Source organism: Lactuca serriola, chromosome 2 (genome assembly GCF_051521515.1).
Source record: "Lactuca serriola cultivar US96UC23 chromosome 2, Lser_US96UC23_V15, whole genome shotgun sequence".
Classification (NCBI taxonomy): domain Eukaryota; kingdom Viridiplantae; phylum Streptophyta; class Magnoliopsida; order Asterales; family Asteraceae; genus Lactuca; species Lactuca serriola.
In genome coordinates, this window is record NC_136409.1 from 142,704,961 (window position 1) to 142,725,572 (window position 20,612).

General features: G+C 33.5%; 1 protein-coding gene and 1 long non-coding RNA gene across 2 annotated transcripts; both read right to left on the reverse strand.

Annotated features, from left to right (window-relative positions):
* Positions 1-10,604: 10,604 nt before the first annotated feature.
* Positions 10,605-11,462, reverse strand: LOC145090480 (uncharacterized). The gene is made up of 3 exons (XR_013701604.1): positions 11,205-11,462; positions 11,069-11,106; positions 10,605-11,005 (listed from the first exon to the last, which is right to left on the reverse strand). It is a non-coding gene; the product is annotated as an uncharacterized LOC145090480 (long non-coding RNA).
* Positions 11,463-14,339: 2,877 nt separating this feature from the next.
* LOC145086907 (cationic amino acid transporter 5-like) lies at positions 14,340-16,365 on the reverse strand. The gene has a single exon (XM_079024760.1). It carries the CDS (start codon positions 16,300-16,302, stop codon positions 14,554-14,556), a length of 1,749 nt encoding a protein of 582 aa, XP_078880886.1. The 5' UTR covers positions 16,303-16,365; the 3' UTR covers positions 14,340-14,553.
* Between the last annotated feature and the right edge of the window lie 4,247 nt (positions 16,366-20,612).

Below are 20,612 nucleotides of genomic sequence, written 5' to 3' on the forward strand. Positions count from 1 at the left end.
AGTGCGAGTATGTAGCGTATGGTGGAATTCAGTTAGTTGATCGTGGAGTGCTCGACTCCAAAGTATAGTAGAAAGAAATGCCCATTGGATACTGGCGGTAATGACCCGTACTGGAAGTAGCGGGAGTAATAGAATTGATGAAGATAGGGTCTTCACAGTGGCAGAGGAAATAGTTGGTTATGGAGCATTGCCTTGCGGAGGCAAGGAAATCGCGCAAGGAAGGAAGTGGAGAACCCCTATAGGTTCAGTGCAGTACTCGGTGAGTACCAGAAGGAAATTCGGTTGAGCAAGTTATGTTCCAGAATGTTCAGGGTCAGGGTTGACTCGAGATGATTATCTGCAAGGATTAATGTTAGTCAAAATGACCGAGCGGAAAGCCAGCGAGGGAAGGCACCTGGTGTTGGAATAATTGGTTGGGTATTAGAGTCAGATCGCAGGCGGTGGGCCATAGCAAACTTCGAGGACGAAGTTTAGTTTAAGTGGGGGAGAGTTGTAACACCCAAAGTTTTGAAGGCCAAGAAAGGAAAGAAAACCCTAATTTTTAGGGGCGACTCGGCGAGTCCAAGGAGGAACTCGGCGAGTCCAAGGAGGAACTCGGCGAGTCCGAGCGGGATCCGGGTCAAGGTATAAGTGACCAACTCGGCGAGTCGGCCAAGTGGACTCGGCGAGTCTGGTCTGTGCTAGGAAAACCCTAAATCCGGGACTTTGGGCGCTATTTAAGCTCCTTATTCTCTCCATTAGGGTTCCTTAGAGCCTCCCTCATTCAGAAAACGAACCCTAAGCCTCCATTGTTGTGCATTCAAGCTTCAAAGCCATTTTTGGGTGATTTGAAGGAAGAAGATGGAAGGGAATCAGTGAAGCTTCAAGGATTGGCTTCAGATCTGGAGTTTGTGGAGCCTTTCTGAGGTATTTATGGTATTAAGTCATTTCCTTCCCTTAGATCTATTTTGGTTGTGATTTTTGGGGCTTTTTAAGCCATGGTTAGCCACCCTTATGGGTTAGAAGTCGGATCTGGAGTTGCTACTTCAGATCCAAGTGTGTTATGGACTGGAGAAGCATAAAGTATCAGCCCTTGAGTCGATTTTGAAGCCCCTTGGACTTAAACCCTAGTTTATGGTGTATTTTGCCTAGATCTCCATCTCTACACGTAAAGTTTGCAACTTTACGTGGGGGATATGCTTGGGAAGGGTAGATCTACAGTTTGGAGTCCATGCATGACTCAAAAGTCCTTTGCATGTATGTAGATCTGATTGGACTTGGCGAGTCCTTCGAGTGGACTCAGCGAGTAGCATGAAGATGAGGAGGAACTCGACGAGTAAGATGAACAGCTCGTCGAGTCGGATGATGTTGGGCATGAACTCGGCGAATTGGAAGAACAACTTGGCGAGTTGGATGAAGATTGCCTGGTACTCGGCGAGTCTGTTCTTGGACTCGGCGAGTCAGGTCGCGAAGCCCCAAACCCTTCGAGTTGAGACTCGAATTAGTGAGTCGGGTGGAGACTCAGCGAGTTGGACAGGTCAGGACTCGGAAATCGTTGGACTCGACGAGTCATGGACTGAATCGGCGAGTCATGTCGCGAATGGAAGGACCCTGAGTATATAAACTCGGCGAGTCAGTAAGTGGACTCGGCGAGTAGGGTTGACCTGGGAAAGGTTGACTTTGACCAGGACTTTGACTTAGACCAGAATTGACTTGGTTAACTGTCGGGGGTCAGTTAGACTAAGTGTTGCATTGATATTGATAGCTCGGGAAGCTAGTAGAGCAGGAGTTCAGTGAGTGGTCGGGCAGCAACTAGTGGGATCATCAGCAAATTCAGCCAGTGTAGGTGAGTTTCCCTTTGTGTGAATGGGTCTACGGCCACAATGCCGACCCATGTAGTTATGAGTAGAAGACCCGGGGGTTAGCCCTAGGCACAGTATGCTAGTAAGATATTCGAGACGAGGTCCAATGATAGAGGGCGGGTGCCCAAGGAGTGGTTTATGTGGTAGTTTATACTTGTTGTCTGCGTGATACTTGTATGTGCCTGGTAAGGAGGTGAGTGTGGGCGAGGTCCTGTGTCTCACCAATTGCAGAGTGTGGATGGTGTTCCACATCTCATTAGCAGCAGATGAGGGGCGAGGCCCAAGTTAGGGAAAGAGTAAGTGCGGGCTAGGCCCGTATGTCACTACCAGTAGGAGCATGGATGGGGTTCCATTACTCATCAGTAGAGTTCAGATTTAGGACTGAAGGATAGTTAGACGCCCCATAACGTCTGACAGTATGTGATGTTATGTTTATATGCTAGCATGATCTGTTATATGAGTTAGTGGTAGTAGGAGGGGAATAGTCCCCGAGTTCGGTTTTTAGGACCGAAGGGTAGTTCAGACACCCCACACATGTCTGATAATATGTTATGTTATGATATGTGATAGTAGTAGTAGTAGTAGGGGGTGAAATAGTCCTCGAGGTTCGGTCGTTAGGACCGAAGGGTAGTCAGCACCTCAGAACGGCTTGACATGGGCAATCAGCACCCCAGAATGGATTGACATGGGTAGGATGGCACCCCAGAATGGCCGCATGGGTAGTCAGCACCCCAGAATGGCTTGACACGGGTAGGACGGCACCCCAGAATGGCCGCATGGGTAGGTCGGCACCCCAGAAAGGCCGTACCGGGTAGGTCGGGCACCCCAGAAATGCCTGGCAGTATGTATGTTATGTGATTGTATGGTATGTGGTAGGGTGGCGAACTCACTAAGCTTCGTGCTTATGGTTTTCAGTTTTGGTTTCAGGTACTTCTGGTAGCGGAGGGAAGAGCTCGGGATGATCACATGGCACACACACCATAGATTTGCCAGCCTGGGAATGTTTACTCTGATAATGAACATGTATTTTGAAAACTTATACTCAGATTATGTTTTGGAATGATGTCTATGCTTAAAGTAATGTTTTATTAAAGAAAATTTTTAGTCTTAAATTTTGGGACGTTACATATACAAATATTAAAAATAATTTGTTAATCATATTAAAAAAAACTAACACTTTATTATGTGTAAACTAGAAGGAACATTTTCTCATTACACATGTTATCTATTTCTTTGATATGTTCTTAAAAAAAGAAACTTAGCTCCAAATAAATTAAACCCTTATAGCCTCATTTTTTTCATCAAATCCATGGAAAAATCATATAATAAACAAGAGTCTTTAAAATAATTCCTTTACCAACATAGTGCACCTGTCTTGAAACATTTAAAACATAATAACAAGAATCAAAATCGGAATCAACAAAACTTACCTGACATTCTGTTTTCAATGATTCAAATACCAAAAATCAGCAACAGTCAAAACCTTGAAGCAAACCAGAAAACAAATTTTCAAACACACAATGTTTTTCAAAAATCTCCAAGTCTAAATGTTTTTTGGAAATCTGATTAAGAAATTGCCAAGTCAGAATAAGAAATTTGCAAGTACATTTAAAAACAATGTTGAGGTAAGATCACTTTCTAGAAAGAAAAAGCAAAACTAAAAATACAATAAATGAACTTGTAAAATGCATTCCTCCTCATATAATTTTTCAGTAAGTGTGAAGTCAAGTGAATCCTCCATTTGAGCGCAAGCCAGACATGCAAGTTCCCTAAACTTCATAAGATGTGGTTATTCTTGTAAGCCGTAGTTTTAGAAAAAAAAAAAGATGAATAAGAAGATGTTTAATGAATGCGGATTTTACGAGCGAGAAAGGCATAACCCTAATTTCCTATTGATGAGTAATTGCCTTAAAGAATCAGTCCCATTTGGTAGAAATTGGACGTGTATGTGGCTGCCTAAGTGAAAAGAACATCATCAACTTCACTTTGGATCACCACCACCGCCATCAATGACAACTTCGCTGCACCAGATCCGAACCAGCTGAAGCAACATATATACCCTCTTTATTTGCTAATTTCTTCCCTCTTTATCGTTCTTCTTTTCTGATTTCTATCCACGGTCGAACATGACACATAAGTGTGTTCATATGTGTGATTTTCCCTTGATTGGAGTACACATTGCATTCACTTACATGATTTGGTAAAGAAGGTTGCGTAGTATTCTAAGTGGATGAACGAGATATCAGTCTTACTTCTATAATTACAGGATGCTAATTAAGGTTATTTACTTAAATAAAGTTAAAAGTTGACTAATTTACTATTTTTAAATGATTGATCCAGAATTAGACATACACTCACACAATACTTATAGTTTATATATGAATCTAACTCTCTCTCTCTCTCTCTTTTTATATATATATATATATATATATATATATATATATATATATATATATATATATATATATATATATATATATATTCAAGGACACCGGTGGGAAGTTAATAATATAACAATAGTAATGTTTTTTAACATTTTATCAAAAATTATAAATAACTTTTATATGGACACCAATGAGTTGCATCTTACTATTATTTATAATTTGATATCATTTTGTGTTGCTACTCGCAGCTATAAAACTAGAAATAAGAACCAAAGGTTCTTTGGTCTAGCGGTAACGAGTGACTCTTTCAAATGAGATGTCATAGATTCAAATCTCATTAGAAGACTTAAGTAGTGTTTAAGATTAGATTAAAAACAAAATAATTTATAGTTTCTAAATAATAATAATAATAATAATAAACAATAAATAAATAATCTAGAAAATAAGAGACTTTCAACTTTTGGTTATTTTATGTTTTCATTGTTATCAAACATAGTTTTACTTGATTGGTTATTTATTTGGTTGATAATTATATTTTTAGTTTTAATCAAAGAATTTGAAATAGTCTTAATAATTTATTTGTTTGTTAATTTAATGTTAGTAACGATATATTTATATATTGTTTTCAAAATATGAGAACTTGTCATATGATATTATTAGTTATTTAATTGTATCTAATATTTGATGTTAAAGTTAATATTATACTCGTATTTAGATGATATTAATGATTATCCGACCCGATAAAAAAAGTAATTTCGACATAAAGATATGTTAAGCAACAGGGGAGTTAATAGACAAGAAGTGCAAATGCCGACTTTAATACCATGTTATATATATATATATATATATATATATATATATATATATATATATATATATATATATATATATATATATATATATATATATATATATATATATATATATATATATATATATATATAAAACCTCTAAGTATTGTGTGAGTGTGTGATCAATTTTGGGCCAATCATTTGAAATGAATTAATTAATTAAATTGAATAATATAATTATAATTTGTATTAATCAATTAATTAAATAACCCTAATTATAAGCCTATAATTATCAAAAGTTATCTAATATAGTTCATTCACTTTTTATGGAAGATTTCATCAACTTCTTCAGTGGGTTTCTTTCCTGAATCCAGAATCGACCAAGTTATAGAAAGAAGAAAAACAATTGTATAGTGTAAATCGAGAAATCCAACATCGATCAAGTAAGAGCAAGATATTGATACATTGTTATTGCATTTACAAATTTTTAATGATTTAAATCATATTTTCAGTTTATGGTGGATCAAAATTGAGCACCATATGGATTTAAACATTTTCTTAATGCTGCATACAAAAATTATTAATCAATTATTTATTTTTCAAATGGATGGAGTTGCCTTTTCTCTATCATAATAGCTAAAATCTCTTCAAAGTTGAAAGCCTCATTGATAGGATTACATAATCACTTTATTATAATTGAATTAACCAATTAGTGGTAATCGGTAAAAGATGTAAATTATGAATTAAATAATTTTTTATTAATCCTCTTTTCAAAAAAGAAACTTGCATGAATTCATACACAGTGTACTTTGGTTTAACATTAACACAATTTAAAGCTCCATTCTTGTTGTATGTAATATGGTGGTGAGAAAAATACAACAAAGTCTAAGTTTTTGTCTTGGGTATCCAACATTCATTCTTATTTTATTAATCTTACAGTGAATACCCTTAAAATGTATGAAGTGAATATCATTAATGTGTATCACGCTAGGTTCCTTAATTATTGAAATTTTAATTTTTTATGCAATCTGTTTATTCATTCCTTTTATGGAACACATAAGAATGTCACGTGGAATAGAAATTGATTCATGAATGTAATATGATATAACTGAATGCAGAACTGAAACAAATTTTTGAAGAATAGAAGGTAGAACAATTACTTATTCTTGAAGAATTGAAGAAACAAATGAAACTGATTATTGGAAAATGGAACATAGAATTGAAACTGATTCTTAAAGAATATAATACAAAAGAATGGATTGTAGAAGATCGAGAATGTTTATGACAAGAATGTTATTTTATAACAATAAGTACATTTATTGTATTTTTTTTTATATAAATATGTCAATCATTGTGTCAAAAATGGATAAATTTTAAAAAGTAAAATTTGATTCTTTCAATAATTTCATTCTCATTTACACATGTACAAAAATTCTTAACGAATGCTTATAATAACTGGTAGTTTGAATTTATGATTAACTAACTGTCGATTTTTAAAAACAATACAGTCTTAATATGATTAATTTATATGACTCCGTATTCTTTAAGAATGTTAACTATAAAAAGATCTCTTAATTGAAGTCATATTCTTTAAGAATGAAAACAAAATATATGAGAACGAACTTCATGATTAACTTATATGAATTCGTATTCTTTAAAAATTTTAAAATAAAAAGATCTCTTAAGTGAAGTCGTATTTTTTAAGAATTAACAATGAAAACAAAATATATGAGAATGAAATGGAACGTGTTGAATGAATTCGTATTCTTAGAAAATCAAAGTTAGTTTGAATGTAATTCATAAAATCCGAAATTTGAAGTGATTTTTATTACTAAAATTGAATTAATTGCCTAAAATGTAGGTAATTGTGATTTCTCTCTCTTAATAAAATATCATATTTGCATTTATGATTAATTAAAATGTAATTATTTAGTACATGTCATTGCATGTTAACATGTACCTTAAGATCATGACAGTTAATTCTTTTAATCTGATGGCCAAAATTTAGTCGTACATGCACACAATATTTGTGATTCATATTTGATCATATATATATATATACTAGTTGTGAGACCCGTATATTATACGGGTTGATAAAAACATAATGTTAAATAGGAGCGATTAAATGAGAAGTTTATTTGAATTTGAAATATGAAATAAGTGAAAATTATGAGAAAAAAAACATGCAAAAAATAAATAAATTAAAATTATATGTTTAATTGTTAGACCTGTGTACTAAACCAGTTATTATAACAAAATGTTAAATACAAAGGTTTAAAGTGTAAATTTATTTGAAATTGAAATTGAAATTTTAAATTTAAAATTAATAGTCATTATGGTAGGTTTAATTTATAGGAACTAAATTAATGATATATTAAAAATGAATAATAAAATAAATGACAAGTGGAAAATAAATATTCTCAAAATTATGATAAAATGACATGTGGCCAATTGAATGAGAGAATGACAAGTGACAATAACATTTTTTTAATTAGGGTAGATATATACACTAGCCATTTACCCGCGCTAAGCGACGGGTGTGGATAATTTCTTTTAGAAATTAGTTTCTAGAGGTAATTAGCTTTTTACGCAAATAGTTTTTACATCTGAAGAATTATACATAAGAGTCATGCTAGTAGAGACGAAATCAATTAGTTTCTTTTTGGTCGACAATAATTAGCTCTAATTTAGCGATTCAGTTTCTTTACGACAAACATTGTATTTGTAATGTATTCATTGTTTTTTGTATGTTGGATTCGTGTTTTCATATGCGATCTATTGTGTCAAATTTTAGATCTACGGTTTTTTAGGGTTTGTGGAGGGATGGGAATCTACCGACCGCCAACATTCCAAACTAAAATTGTGGCTTCTTGATAAGCTCTCCAAAATGCGATGTTATAATTGGTTAGTTAAAAAGAAACTGAAATTAGAATTCTATAATCGATTATATTTTTAAAACACAATTTCGTCGTTTTTGGGTGGCGATTTCATTTCAGCTAGTGGAGCATAGTTTCCTTCCAATGATCAATTTCAATTCAACTGTTGGATATTTGTTATATAACAAAAACACGAATTGTATTGTAAGTACATACTTGGCTTATTGTCTATTTTTGGAACCATTTTGATGTAAACCATAAGTTTATATTTTGTATTAGATCCAATTATAAATCGTTAAACGAATGCACGTCAAATTGATCAAAATTTAATTCAATTGTTTCATTTCCGAAACTTGTCATATTACAAAGACATGATTGTACGTAATTATATATACTTGATTTAGTGTCTATTGTGAAACCTATTAGATATAAACCATATGTTTATATTTTGTATAAGATCCAATTTAAAAAAAAAAAATTGCACTAATTATTTTAATTCTTGCTTAATAACAAAATTGAACCAAAAACTTGTGTTTTATCTAACCAAAACATGAACAATCGATAACTAACTTTTAATCAACAAATGATTAAATCTATATAGAAAATAAAAGCATGAAGTGTTACATAAATATAAGTGTAGAATAAATTATCATTTAAGTACACTATTTTATTTTAATAAAAACAAATTATAATTAAAAATAAATTCTTACTCTAATGGGTCCGGAACCGATGTCTTTGCAAAATTGTGCTCAATTTCATATGTGGCAATTCCGCAAAGATCTCTTCGTTAGTTGGGGGAAGAATCCGCCCGAATCGTATCTTTTGAGGAACGCATCGAGAGAGAATTTGATTTGTTTAGACAATGTGAATAATCGTTTAGCAAATAAAATACAAACATAAAATTATAAATCTGAAAATTATTAAGAAAACATAAACATTAATTACCACAAACAAATTTTAATATGGAAATGGCTAAATAAACACCCCAAATTACTATAAACACAACCTTTACTAAAAAAACTCTCCTATTAATTAGGGAATGATTAGTCTATTTATATCCATCACAAAGTCTAATCATATCCCTCGATTTTAATATTATAAAAAGTTATTTATTTTATATTATTATAATAAATAAAAGCTATATTTATTATTATTATTTATTTTGTTTAATAATATTACTTCAATTTGCAGAAAAAATATACTTATTATATTTATCATTTATTGTTGTTTATCAGTTATTGTTATTATTATTATTATTAGTATTATTTATAGGTATATAATAATATAATATAAGTTTTGTTATTCTTATTACATAAAAACGTATGCATGTATATTACTTTATTATAATAAAAACAAGATAAATTTTATTTTATAGCAAATAAAATATTTTAGTATTAATTGTTGAAACAACGTGACAAAATATATACTTCAAAAAAAAATGTTAATATTCAAGCATAAAATAAAAAAGAAAATATAAATAAAAAATAAAGAAAATCAAAATCAAAAGAAGAGGCACGTGAATTAAAAAAAAAAAAAAAAAAAAAAAAAAAAAAAAAAAAAATTGGGTTTTGATTTGTACAGGGATAATCTTTATTGAATTAGGAGTATACGGACTTCAATAAAAACTCAATGTTCAATGTAAAAAAATACTGTTGACTTTTTTATTAGAGTGTTTATGGTATTTTTAGGATGTTTATTTAGTAGCTACACCTTTGATATATATAGATGTTTAATGATGTTTTGGAATTGATACTTTCGTAATATAGACGGTTCAATAATTAACGGTCAAGATATTATTATTCAAAAATTGGTGCTTTCGTATTCAATGAAAATTAAATTTCCCCATAAAATATGTCAACATTCATCCATCCAGTAACTAAGTTTTATAGTATATACTAAAAATAAATAAAAAAAATATTATAATTGAGTTTTAAAATCGATACAAAAAATCAAAAAGGACAGTTGGTTTTTCATGAATTTCAAGAAAAATATAAAAATAAATAGTTAATGTGATGTAACTACAATAAAAAGTAACAAAAAGCAAACTAATTGTGAGCTTCGAATATTGTGCTATGGCAGAGTTATAGCTTCGAATATTCTACACAATTATAGATGGTGAAAAAAGCCTAAGAGTCGGTTCCTCTGTTTAGCTTAGGATGTTAAGTGTTGTGTTAATTTAACTTACTTCCCATATGATTTAAGCTTTAGAAAATGAGATTTCTATTTTCCTTTATTGAAAGTCGATCTTCATGATTCTCTAACCCACGTGACAAAGAGAGATTTTATAAACGAAAACATGCAAAAATATTGTAAATTAGATAAACTTCTTTTTAAGTTTAGGTTGTTGAATATGAATCTCATAATGAAAATTTATGTCAACAAATATGGCCCTCTACTTAAACTCTTATCAAACAGACCAAAAGTGAACAATAAACCACATACCACATGGAAAAAAGAGAATTTCAAAAGAATTTTTTTTATGTAGTGAAAGTATGATAATATAAAACCACATGGACTAAAAATAATGTAAAATTAATCATGGAACGAAAATCATACTATAATAAGCATGCATATAATGTTATAAAATATCAAAGTAGGATGCTTTGACACTAACCACCTGATGACCAAATATCATGTAAAAATAACCATAGACTAAAAACTATGATATAAAAAACTATATGATTCTATAAATATGTCAAAAGGATCTAAATGATACCATAATACAAAACCAACCCAACATAAATTTAAGAAAAAAACAATTGAAAACTTGAACACTTGGAATCTAAGCAAGATCAATTTAGCAACTGATGACCAATGGATGAAAGCCATAAAACTATTGCAAGGTTGAGCTTAGGCAAATAGACAAATATACCAAATATATCCCTAATTTATTTTCTTTCTGGTTTTATCATTAATGGAACTTAGATGAATATCTATTTTATTGCACAATCATTATTGACAACCATATATGTCTCATATTGCTTCCAATATTGTTCCTACAGAGCAACACACAGTCAAAGAGTTACTAAATGCAAATCATCATTGCCTATTTATATTAAAAGCAGATCATAGATGGACACTACATCAGATATTAGCAATCACGAGCAAATAACCTGCATAAAAACATAAAACTTAAAAGAAAAATCATTATGTTAACTCTAAAAACTGATACAAACCTTCATGTGAATTACCAAGGTCTCATTCATAAGTGATTCTGCAGATTAAACACTATATTTATACTCCATCACCATGTTCATTCATAAGTGATTCTAAAAAGCAAATAATAAGACAAAGATGTGGAGTGGTGGTTACCATGGTTGCTTAGTAGTGGCGACGTGGTGGTGAGTTTGATGGTGGTGAAAAACAGAGGAGAGAGGTCAGGATTTCCGGTGGGTCTTATTGTGATGTTGCAATGCTCTTGAGTGGTGCGAGGTGTGTGGTCGTGTTACTGAGTGAGGTCGTGGTACCGGTGGAGAGTTTTCATGAGAAGGTGAGTCGGCTGAAGGCTAGTTAGGGTTACAGGTAAGGAGAGATGGTAAAAAGAAGGGTGAGAGAATCATATTAACAAAAGGGGATCAAGAGGAAGAGAGACGGTGATGCGGTGGGTTATATATACCAAAGCTGATAATGACAACAAATTTCTGATGCAACAATAATTTGTGCGAGGCCCCCCCACCCCCGGCTTGTTTTTTTTTCTTACACATAGCATCTATATTTTAATTTTATACATATTAGACCCAAAAATAAAAAATTTTGCCTCTAGACTCACCGATTTTTATACACTACAACAATCGGACCCTATGACGACGACAAATTCGGACCCTATCCAGACGACAAGTCGTCCGGTGCTTCACCACCGGTGAAAACCTCTAAACACCAAAAAAAAAACCAAATTTTGGGGTGAAAACCTCTAAACACCAAAAAAAAAACCCAAATTTTAGGGTAAAAATCATTAGCAGACATAAATATTCAACAAAATAGGAGTAGAAATGGTTTACCTGGGGCTAATCGTCGGCTAGTGTCGTTGGAATCGGATTTTCGTCGGAGAGAAAGAAGGTTGCTGCGTCGCTATGCAAATGAACGTAGGTTGCACCATTCTTTAGGGTAAACCCCTATGTTGACGACATGTCGTTGGTATAGGGTCAAATAAACGATGCCGTTTTGATTTTTTGCTGAAACAATAAAAATTAAAAATTAAAAACCTATGGCGACGACATGTCGTCGGGATAGCCCTGTGATGCGGATCGCCACATGTCATGCCGACGACAAGTCGTTTGTATAGCATACACAAAACTACGTAGTTTTGTTTTTCTAGAATATGGATAAAAAATAAATGGAAAATATATTTTTTGATACTTATATCGACGACATGTCGTCAATATAGAATTTCAGAATACCGCTAATATTTTCGTCGTTCCCGCCATACTTTTGCCGACGACCTGTCGTCAGAACAGAGGTCCTGGTCAAAGTTCGCAAAAGGTATGCCGACAACTTGTCGTCGGGATAGGGATACTTTTAGCGACGACAATTGTCGTTGGGATAAGTGTCGTCTGTGAAGGTCCGTATCCTTGTAGTGTCAACCCCCCAATAATATGTTGAAGCCCCGTCCCTAATATATATATATATATATATATATATATATATATATATATATATATATATATATATATATATATATATATATATATATATATATATATATATATATATATATATGCAGTGTGCAAGATTGTGTTTCCCAAAGGATTTTTGTGAAAATAATATGGACTCCAACATATATCTATATATAGAGACATGTATGGTTATATTAGTCCGACCAATAGATTAAACTCAAATGTTTTCTACTTCGAAAATCTACATGGAAATGTTTTAATGACTTTATATTAAACTAAATCAATATTAACAAAACAAAATAATGATCTTGAACCAAAAGGCTAATAAATAAAAATGCATGCATCACTTTTTGTTGTTTATTGCTTAAAATATATTGTATTTATATTTTTATACAAAGTTTTTTTTATCTTAATATAATTGACATTTGATTAAATGTCAATCATCACACTTACTAAGGTGCTGTTTGTTTTTTCTGAGGCAAAATGTTTACAGTCTGCGGACCATATCTGTAGATATCTGCAGTAGAAGAGGTGAACCAAACGTCTGCAGTCTGAAAAAAGAAGATTGTTTGTTTTTTTAACATCTGCAGACTACTAAAATAAATTGAAATCTAAATAAACTGATTTTTTTTAAACTTTAAAGTGATTTTTTTAAATATTTTTATGATTTTGTTATAAATAATTAACGAATTTAGATCAACTTTTATGTATTATTATATAAAAAATAAAATTAAAAATGGTATGAATTAACGTATATATTTGATAAAAACCAACAACTTTGGTTGCAAAGTTATAATCAAACATTATAATTAGTGATCAAAGAATTTAATACATAAATGGATGGAAATAAATTTTGATTTTTTCAATTAAATCCATTAAAAACGTGTCATAAATATTTTCTTGAGAAATTGACGATACTGTATTAAATAATGTTTTACAAAATTTGACAAAAAAAATATAAGAATATATTGTTATTTTTTTCATATTTATATAAACAATTTCAACGATTATTATTGTAATAAATTTTTATTCATAAATTTGTCAAAAATATTATGTTTGTATCGTCGAACGTTTTTTTTTTAAGTTCAGTATTTTTTTTTCAAATTGTTTATCATTAATAAAGTTGGAAAAAATATAAATTAAAAAAAAACTTAAAAAAATAAAGATAAATATGTTTTTTAGGCTAGAAGATATTTGAAGATGTTAGAAGACTCTAGTCTACGTCTGCGAAGGCTAACGTCTGCACATGGTCTGCGCGGCGCAGATAGAAGAGGTGATGCAGATCTGCAGATAAAAAACAAACACTAGCTAAGTGCAACATATATAGATAAGTAAGAGATTAAAGATTTTGTTGCAACATTAATGTAAGCCACACTAACATTCATTTTAGAAACGGAACTGATGAGGATAAAGAATGTTGCGTTAAGAAATAGGGAGTCAATAGACAAAAATGTGTTAAGTAACAAGGATGCAAACACGATATCCACTTTGATATCTAATATCTTGTTAAATATATATGCAATCAAATATCGTCTCTCCAAAAGATCAATTATAAAGAAAATGTAGAATTCAACATATATAAAAGACCTGAAATACACTAATAGATTAAACTCAAATGTCATCTTATAGGCAACATTTCAACGAATTTATATAAACTTAAATCAATATTAACGTAACAAAACAAGGATCTTGAAACTAAAGGCTAATAAATAAAAATACATGCAAATCACTTTTTGTTGATTATTTCTTAAAAGATATCTAATGTCTTTTCATAGAAAGTTTTTATATCTTAATATAATTGACCTTTGACTAACCATCAATCACCACAGTTACATTTGATTCCATCCCGTTATTTCAAGTATATATATGTTTAACTAATGATATTTAACTACGGAGTTTAATTCGGCACAATGAATTCACAAATACACTTCCGGGACATTTGTTGAAGTGTATACAACTATATAAAGACACTAAAAAACTTAAAGCATCATTCTTAAGTAACATTAATTGGTACGACTATTGGAGTGTTGTGTCGGATCCATGGCCAGCTAGGGTTTTCCAACACTGTCTTCATCCATAACATTTGGCTCCTTTTCATATTGATGATGTGCCATGTCATAAGTGGCATGAAGACCAAATAACACATAATATATCAACATAATCACCGTACAAATTCCAAACCTTATAAACGCCATATACTCCAATGATCCCATCAAAAACAAATTTGTTGCTATCGAAAGTGTAGGGATCCAAGGAACCAAAGGCACTCCCCAGACTTTTGGGGTCCGTTGCTGTGTCAACATCAACGAGATCCCCAGCGTCCCCAAGAACCATAAAGGGACAGTAACGGTGTAACCAACCCAACCACTAGGGTCCAACCCCCAACAAGCCGAAGTCCCTATGGAAGATCCAATTATGATCACCAAAAACCCTACTAATTTCAATAGGCTCGAACGTGGTGTCACCCCTTTTACATAGTACCTCCTCACGATAATTGCAACCGCCATCATCATGAAAACAAAGAGTGTGCTTATGGATAGTAAACTTGCCAATACATCTAAACTTGAAAAGAAAGCAATACAAGCACTACAAATGGTGATTAATAAAGTAGCGTTTATTGGAGTTTTTGTTTTAGGGTGGACTAGAGCGAACCATGGTGGGATCATGTGGGCTCGTGCTATATGAGTTATATAACGAGCTTGACCAAGTGCACCAACCAATAGAACCGTGGTCATACCCTTGAGCGCACCTAGAGCCACCAAATACTTAGCCCACTTCATGCCAACTTTTTCAAATGCAACCGAGTAGGCAGCGTTAGGATCAATATCTGTATATTTCTGCATCATGGATAACGAAAGCGCCATAAGGCAATAAATTATAGTGATGATCGACATAGAACCGAGTAATCCCAGAGGTATGTCCCTTGATGGGTTCTTTGTTTCTTCCGCCATGGTTGCGATTGTATCAAATCCTCCGTAAGCGAAGTATACAATAGCTGCAGCTCTAAAGACACCTTCGGGGCCATGAGGTGCAAAAGGTTTCATGTTTGAAGTGTCGGCATGCATGAACCCTGCGATGATGACGAAGAGGATGACGATGGTGTTGATTGCAGATGCAATCCAGTTAAGTTTCGATGTGTTTTTTGTGCTGCTCACTGCAATGATGGAAGCGATTGCTAGCACGCAAACTGCAATTGGATCCAAGAGGTTGTATCCTTCTGCGAGATTCGTATGTATTCGTAAAGAGTTTGATTCACGGTTGAGAAGACTGGTGAAGTACGACGTCCATGATCGAGCAACCGCTGCACCACCCAGAATGCATTCAAGAAGAATGTTTCCGGCGGTGATGAACGCCGCGAAGTCTCCGAGTTCTACTCTGAGGTATGCAAACGAACCACCAGCCACCGGAATCTCTATAGCGAACTCTGTATAACAGAAAACAGAAAGCATAGCGGAGAGTCCAGAAGCTAAGTAAGATAAGACAATAGCTGATCCAGCGTTGTCATGGGCTTCCTGTCCGGTAAGAACAAAGATTCCGGCACCGATGACTGCACCAAAACCGAACCACATCAAATCCCACCAGTTGAGGCAGCGTTTCATTTCGTTCTCACTCTGCTTTTTTAGCTTCTCAATCTCGTCGGAATCTTCAGAGCGGCTGAGGAGACGATCTTTGAACCTGGAATAGGTGTGGGACAGGGCGTATCTGTAGGTACTCCAGTCCCGGAAAGATTCCTCCGGGAAGAAATCTTCTTTGCTCCATCTCCAGTAAGATTGTGGATGAATTTTTTGATCCTCCATACTTTGTAATGAAGCAATTTTTTGATTGTAATCGGGTTCTTGGGTCTTTCAATCTTTATGCAATCCATTTCCAATTTTCCATGTTTCATTTATTGGTTTTTGTTTGGTAGTGTCGTGAAGGGCATTTGCCGGAACTGCAATGTTGACTTACAAGAACATCTGTTTCACGTGGTCCCTTTGGGTTTATAAATCGATGTGACAATAGTATATTTTGATTTTTGAACATGTTAATCGACGACTTGGGTGTCAAATGAACAAAACAAAAATAAAATAAATACTCAATATGGATTATATTTCGTAATTAATGAGAAAGAGAAATAAAATAGTAGTATTCAATTATTAAAAGCTCTATTCGTTAAGATTTAAGAACAGCTATTAAACGAAAAAAAAAACTAAGCTTATTTAACAAAACAAAATATCAACAAACTTTTATTATTAATATATTGATCCTCTTATATCTTTATTATTATTTTTATTTAAAATTTGGGATTAAAAGTTAAAAACGTATTATGGCCGAGTCATCTTACTCATTGTACGATGACAATTGAACTTGTTGTTTAATAATGTTATGTTTATATTATAATTTCCGTATATATATATATATATATATATATATATATATATATATATATATATATATATATATATATATATATATATATATATATATATATATGTGAAAACGTTATTTACAATTTTACCGATTTGTCCTTTAAAATATTTTGTGCGTAACTCATGACCAACTATTAACTATTGATGTAATTTATTCAGGAATATAATATCAATAAACACAGAACAATCTTATTCTCCATCGAGTATATATTATATTTTGAGGGTGGAAAGTTCCAAAGTGCCGTTTATGCTACCTGTTTTGTCTAATATAACTGTCTCGGTATGGATTATTTTATGTTGTTTAAAAAATTTAATAAAAATGGTAACGGTACATCAATGACATGCAATGGTCATGGTACATCAAGTATTAAGATTTATTAAGATTTATCGTTAGAGCATTTTCGACCTATCTTTATATCGTCATTCCAATTTTCATTCTATCACTACTAGAAATTCAAGCAAAGCCACCGACGTGACGACAAGTTATTGTTAATACCTTTAGCAGCGATATACGAGGCCTTTATCGGCGATAATTGTCGTGATAATGCCTTTATTTTTTGTAATGTATATGTCTTCAACCTCACCTAAACGGCTGAACCTACTCTCTTTTTATTTCATTTTGTTCCAACTATATGGTAATGTTATTCATTTGCACAGAGTTACTACCTCAATTTTGAAAGTCTATACGAAAAACAAAATGAAACATCCTAAAAACACGGTCCCAAAATTTCGTTTTTAAATCATTATTAAAACCATAAACATCATCACCATACTATAAAATCATAAACCATGTATCTCAAAATATCATAATATCAATCAGCATATTGAATCTCATATCAAATGTCAGAGTAAATCTCCCAGGCTAGAAAATTATGGTGTGTGTCATGCGATCATCCCGAGCCCTTCTCTTTGCTAGCTGAAGTATCTGAAACCAAAACTGAAACTGTAAGCACGAAGCTTACAGAGATCCCCCAAACTATCACATACCATACAAAACACGTATAAAAAAAACATAACTCCGGGACTACTCCCAACTGCATCGGGACGAATCCCGACATCGGCTTACCCACCATCGGACTTATGTCCGGTATTGGGCTCACCCTGGCATCCGACCGCATCAAGCATTGGGCTCACCCTGGCATCGGGATTGCACCGACACATACATAACATAACCACATAATCTGCAATCGGGCTTACCCCGACATCGGACCGAAGCCCGGAACATATAACATATAACATATAAACTAGCATACATCGGGCTTGCCCCGGAACACATAATACGTGGCATAATGACTAACATACATCGGGCTTGCCCCCACGGCCCAACACGACCCACATCTACTATATCCAATACTTGGCCCAAACCGAGCCCAATAACGCAAAGTCCATAGTCTGAGTGTACGTTGAGCGTACTCTTCTGTACGATGCGTGTACAGCTTGCATGGCTTGTACGTTGCGCGTACTGGCGTGTACGCCCAACGTACTCCCCTGATAAGCCATTTTCTTCAAAGTTGCTTAATCCCTTGAGACACAACTTCCAAACTTCAGATCTGAGTCTAATGGCCCAATTTTCTAAATTGTGCTCAACTCTTACAATTGGGCTTTCCTTTCCAACCCTACTAAACCTTAAGCCCTTAACTGACTTCTGCAGGCCCAACAAGGCCCACAGCTACTATGTCCAATACTTGGCCCAAACCGAGCCCAATAACGAAAAGTCCATAATATGAGTGTACGCTGAGCATACTCTTCTGTACGCTGCGCGTATAGCTTGCATGGCTTGTACGTTGCGCGTTCTGGCGTGTACGCCCAACGTACTCCCCTGATAAGCCATTTTCTTCAAAGTTGCCTAATCCCTTGAGACACAACTTCCAAACTTCAGATATGAGTCTAATAATCCTTCTTAACTTATAAAGTTGATCACTTGGTGGCTTGCACCCCACCAAATGAAATCAAGCTTGGAAAACTAGCAACTATCTTCATGGAAATGGCTAGATCTATTACATAGATCCAAATGGGCCTTAAAGATTACAACTTTACTGCTCAAGGGACTCAAATAGCTTCATTGATGGCAACCCTTAGTCCAGAACTAGATTTGCACCATAAAAATCCATTCTTGAAACCAAATAGGGACAATGTCCATGAAAACCTAGATCTATGATGTAGAAGAACCAAGATGAGAACTTTATACTTTAAATAGGCTGGAAATGATGTAAAACCTCTGGATCTACAAGTCCTCTTCAATCTCTTGCTTCTTTTCTATACACCTTCTTCTTCAAAAACACCAAAATACTCCTCTAATGGCCATCCAAGCTCCAAAATCACTCAAATGAGGGCTAAGGGTTGATTTCTAGGGTTTAGAGGGTGGAGGTTGAAGATATTAGGGTCAGGTGTGACAACCCGATATTTCGAATCAATGTAATGACCAAAAAAGTCAAGAATTGTAACCTCTTTTGATATAATGAAATTATTGTCAAAAATAAAATATTCAAAAGTCATCTACTTGATTTCATAAATGATAGATATCGTGTCAAGGGTTTCAGAAATATAAAGAACACTAAAATCCGAGTTATAACGAGGAAGTTATGACCAACCTAAGATTCACAGCAAAACCGTCAATACGGTTAAACGTAAAACGAGAAATTTCAATAAAATACTTTTTAGTCTTAGGTATCTAAATGAAATTTGTAGATATCATTAAACCGTGAACATACATAAAAACAACGCCTAAATCTGACTTCGTACGAGGAAGTTATGATTTTGCGAAGTTTCGGGAAAAGCCTGACAGAAACGGACATCGGATGAAGAAGTTATGGATTTTAAACGGACTTTTCGAGTCCCGGCCTATTAAAATTATATAATTAAAAATAAGTCAAAACTAGCCAACGAAGTCTAAATGAAAGTTGTAGAGTACATTCTCACCTACGCGTGGATATAAAGAAAGCGAAAAACGGAGCTCGTACGCAAAAGTTATGCAATTTAGAAGTTGGAAAAACCATTTACGCAATGCGTAAAGGATTACGCCCCGCGTACCATAGGATAGGAGCTTCGTCCCATCGGCCAAAGGCTCTCCCATCGGACCTCCCATCCGAAGTGTGTCATGCATGACGTCCGATACGCCCAGCGTACCGAGGGTTTCCAACCCCTATAAAAAGGATGCGAGGGTTCCGGGCATTATTGCTCATTTTCTCTCCTTCTCTTGCTTTTTTACCCCGTTTTGCGTGCAAGAAATATCCCGAAGCCCCGGTCTTCGCATCCAAGTTACGAAGGAAGTTTTTACACTCCCCAGATTCCCGAGAATCCCGAGAAATCCGCTTTCTCCTGTCAAAGTTCTGCTCGGTTTTCGTCTCCCTTTCTTCAATCTATCAAGTGAGTTTATACCCCTATAACTACGTTTTCAAATGCTTTTATACACTTTTAGGGGGGGGGGGAATACAAGTAAACACACGATTATTCTTGTGTGAAAAACATCAATCTTTTGCTATACCTTTTGTTATAATCAATCATATGTGATTTATAACTATCATACGAAAACGTTCACATACAACATATCACGATAACACTTTGTCCTTTTGGAATAAAAGATGTTGTTATATAAATGTCAAACACTTTATTTACATACTACAAGTACTATATTAAGGAAATACTTTCACATACAAGAACAAATGGACTTTTCATATCTAAATCTATTTAATACTAAG

What these genes read in the sequence shown, in the direction of transcription:
- LOC145086907 (XM_079024760.1), bottom strand. Translation starts at nt 16,302, where the DNA reads ATGGAGGATCAAAAAATTCATCCACAATCTTACTGGAGATGGAGCAAA.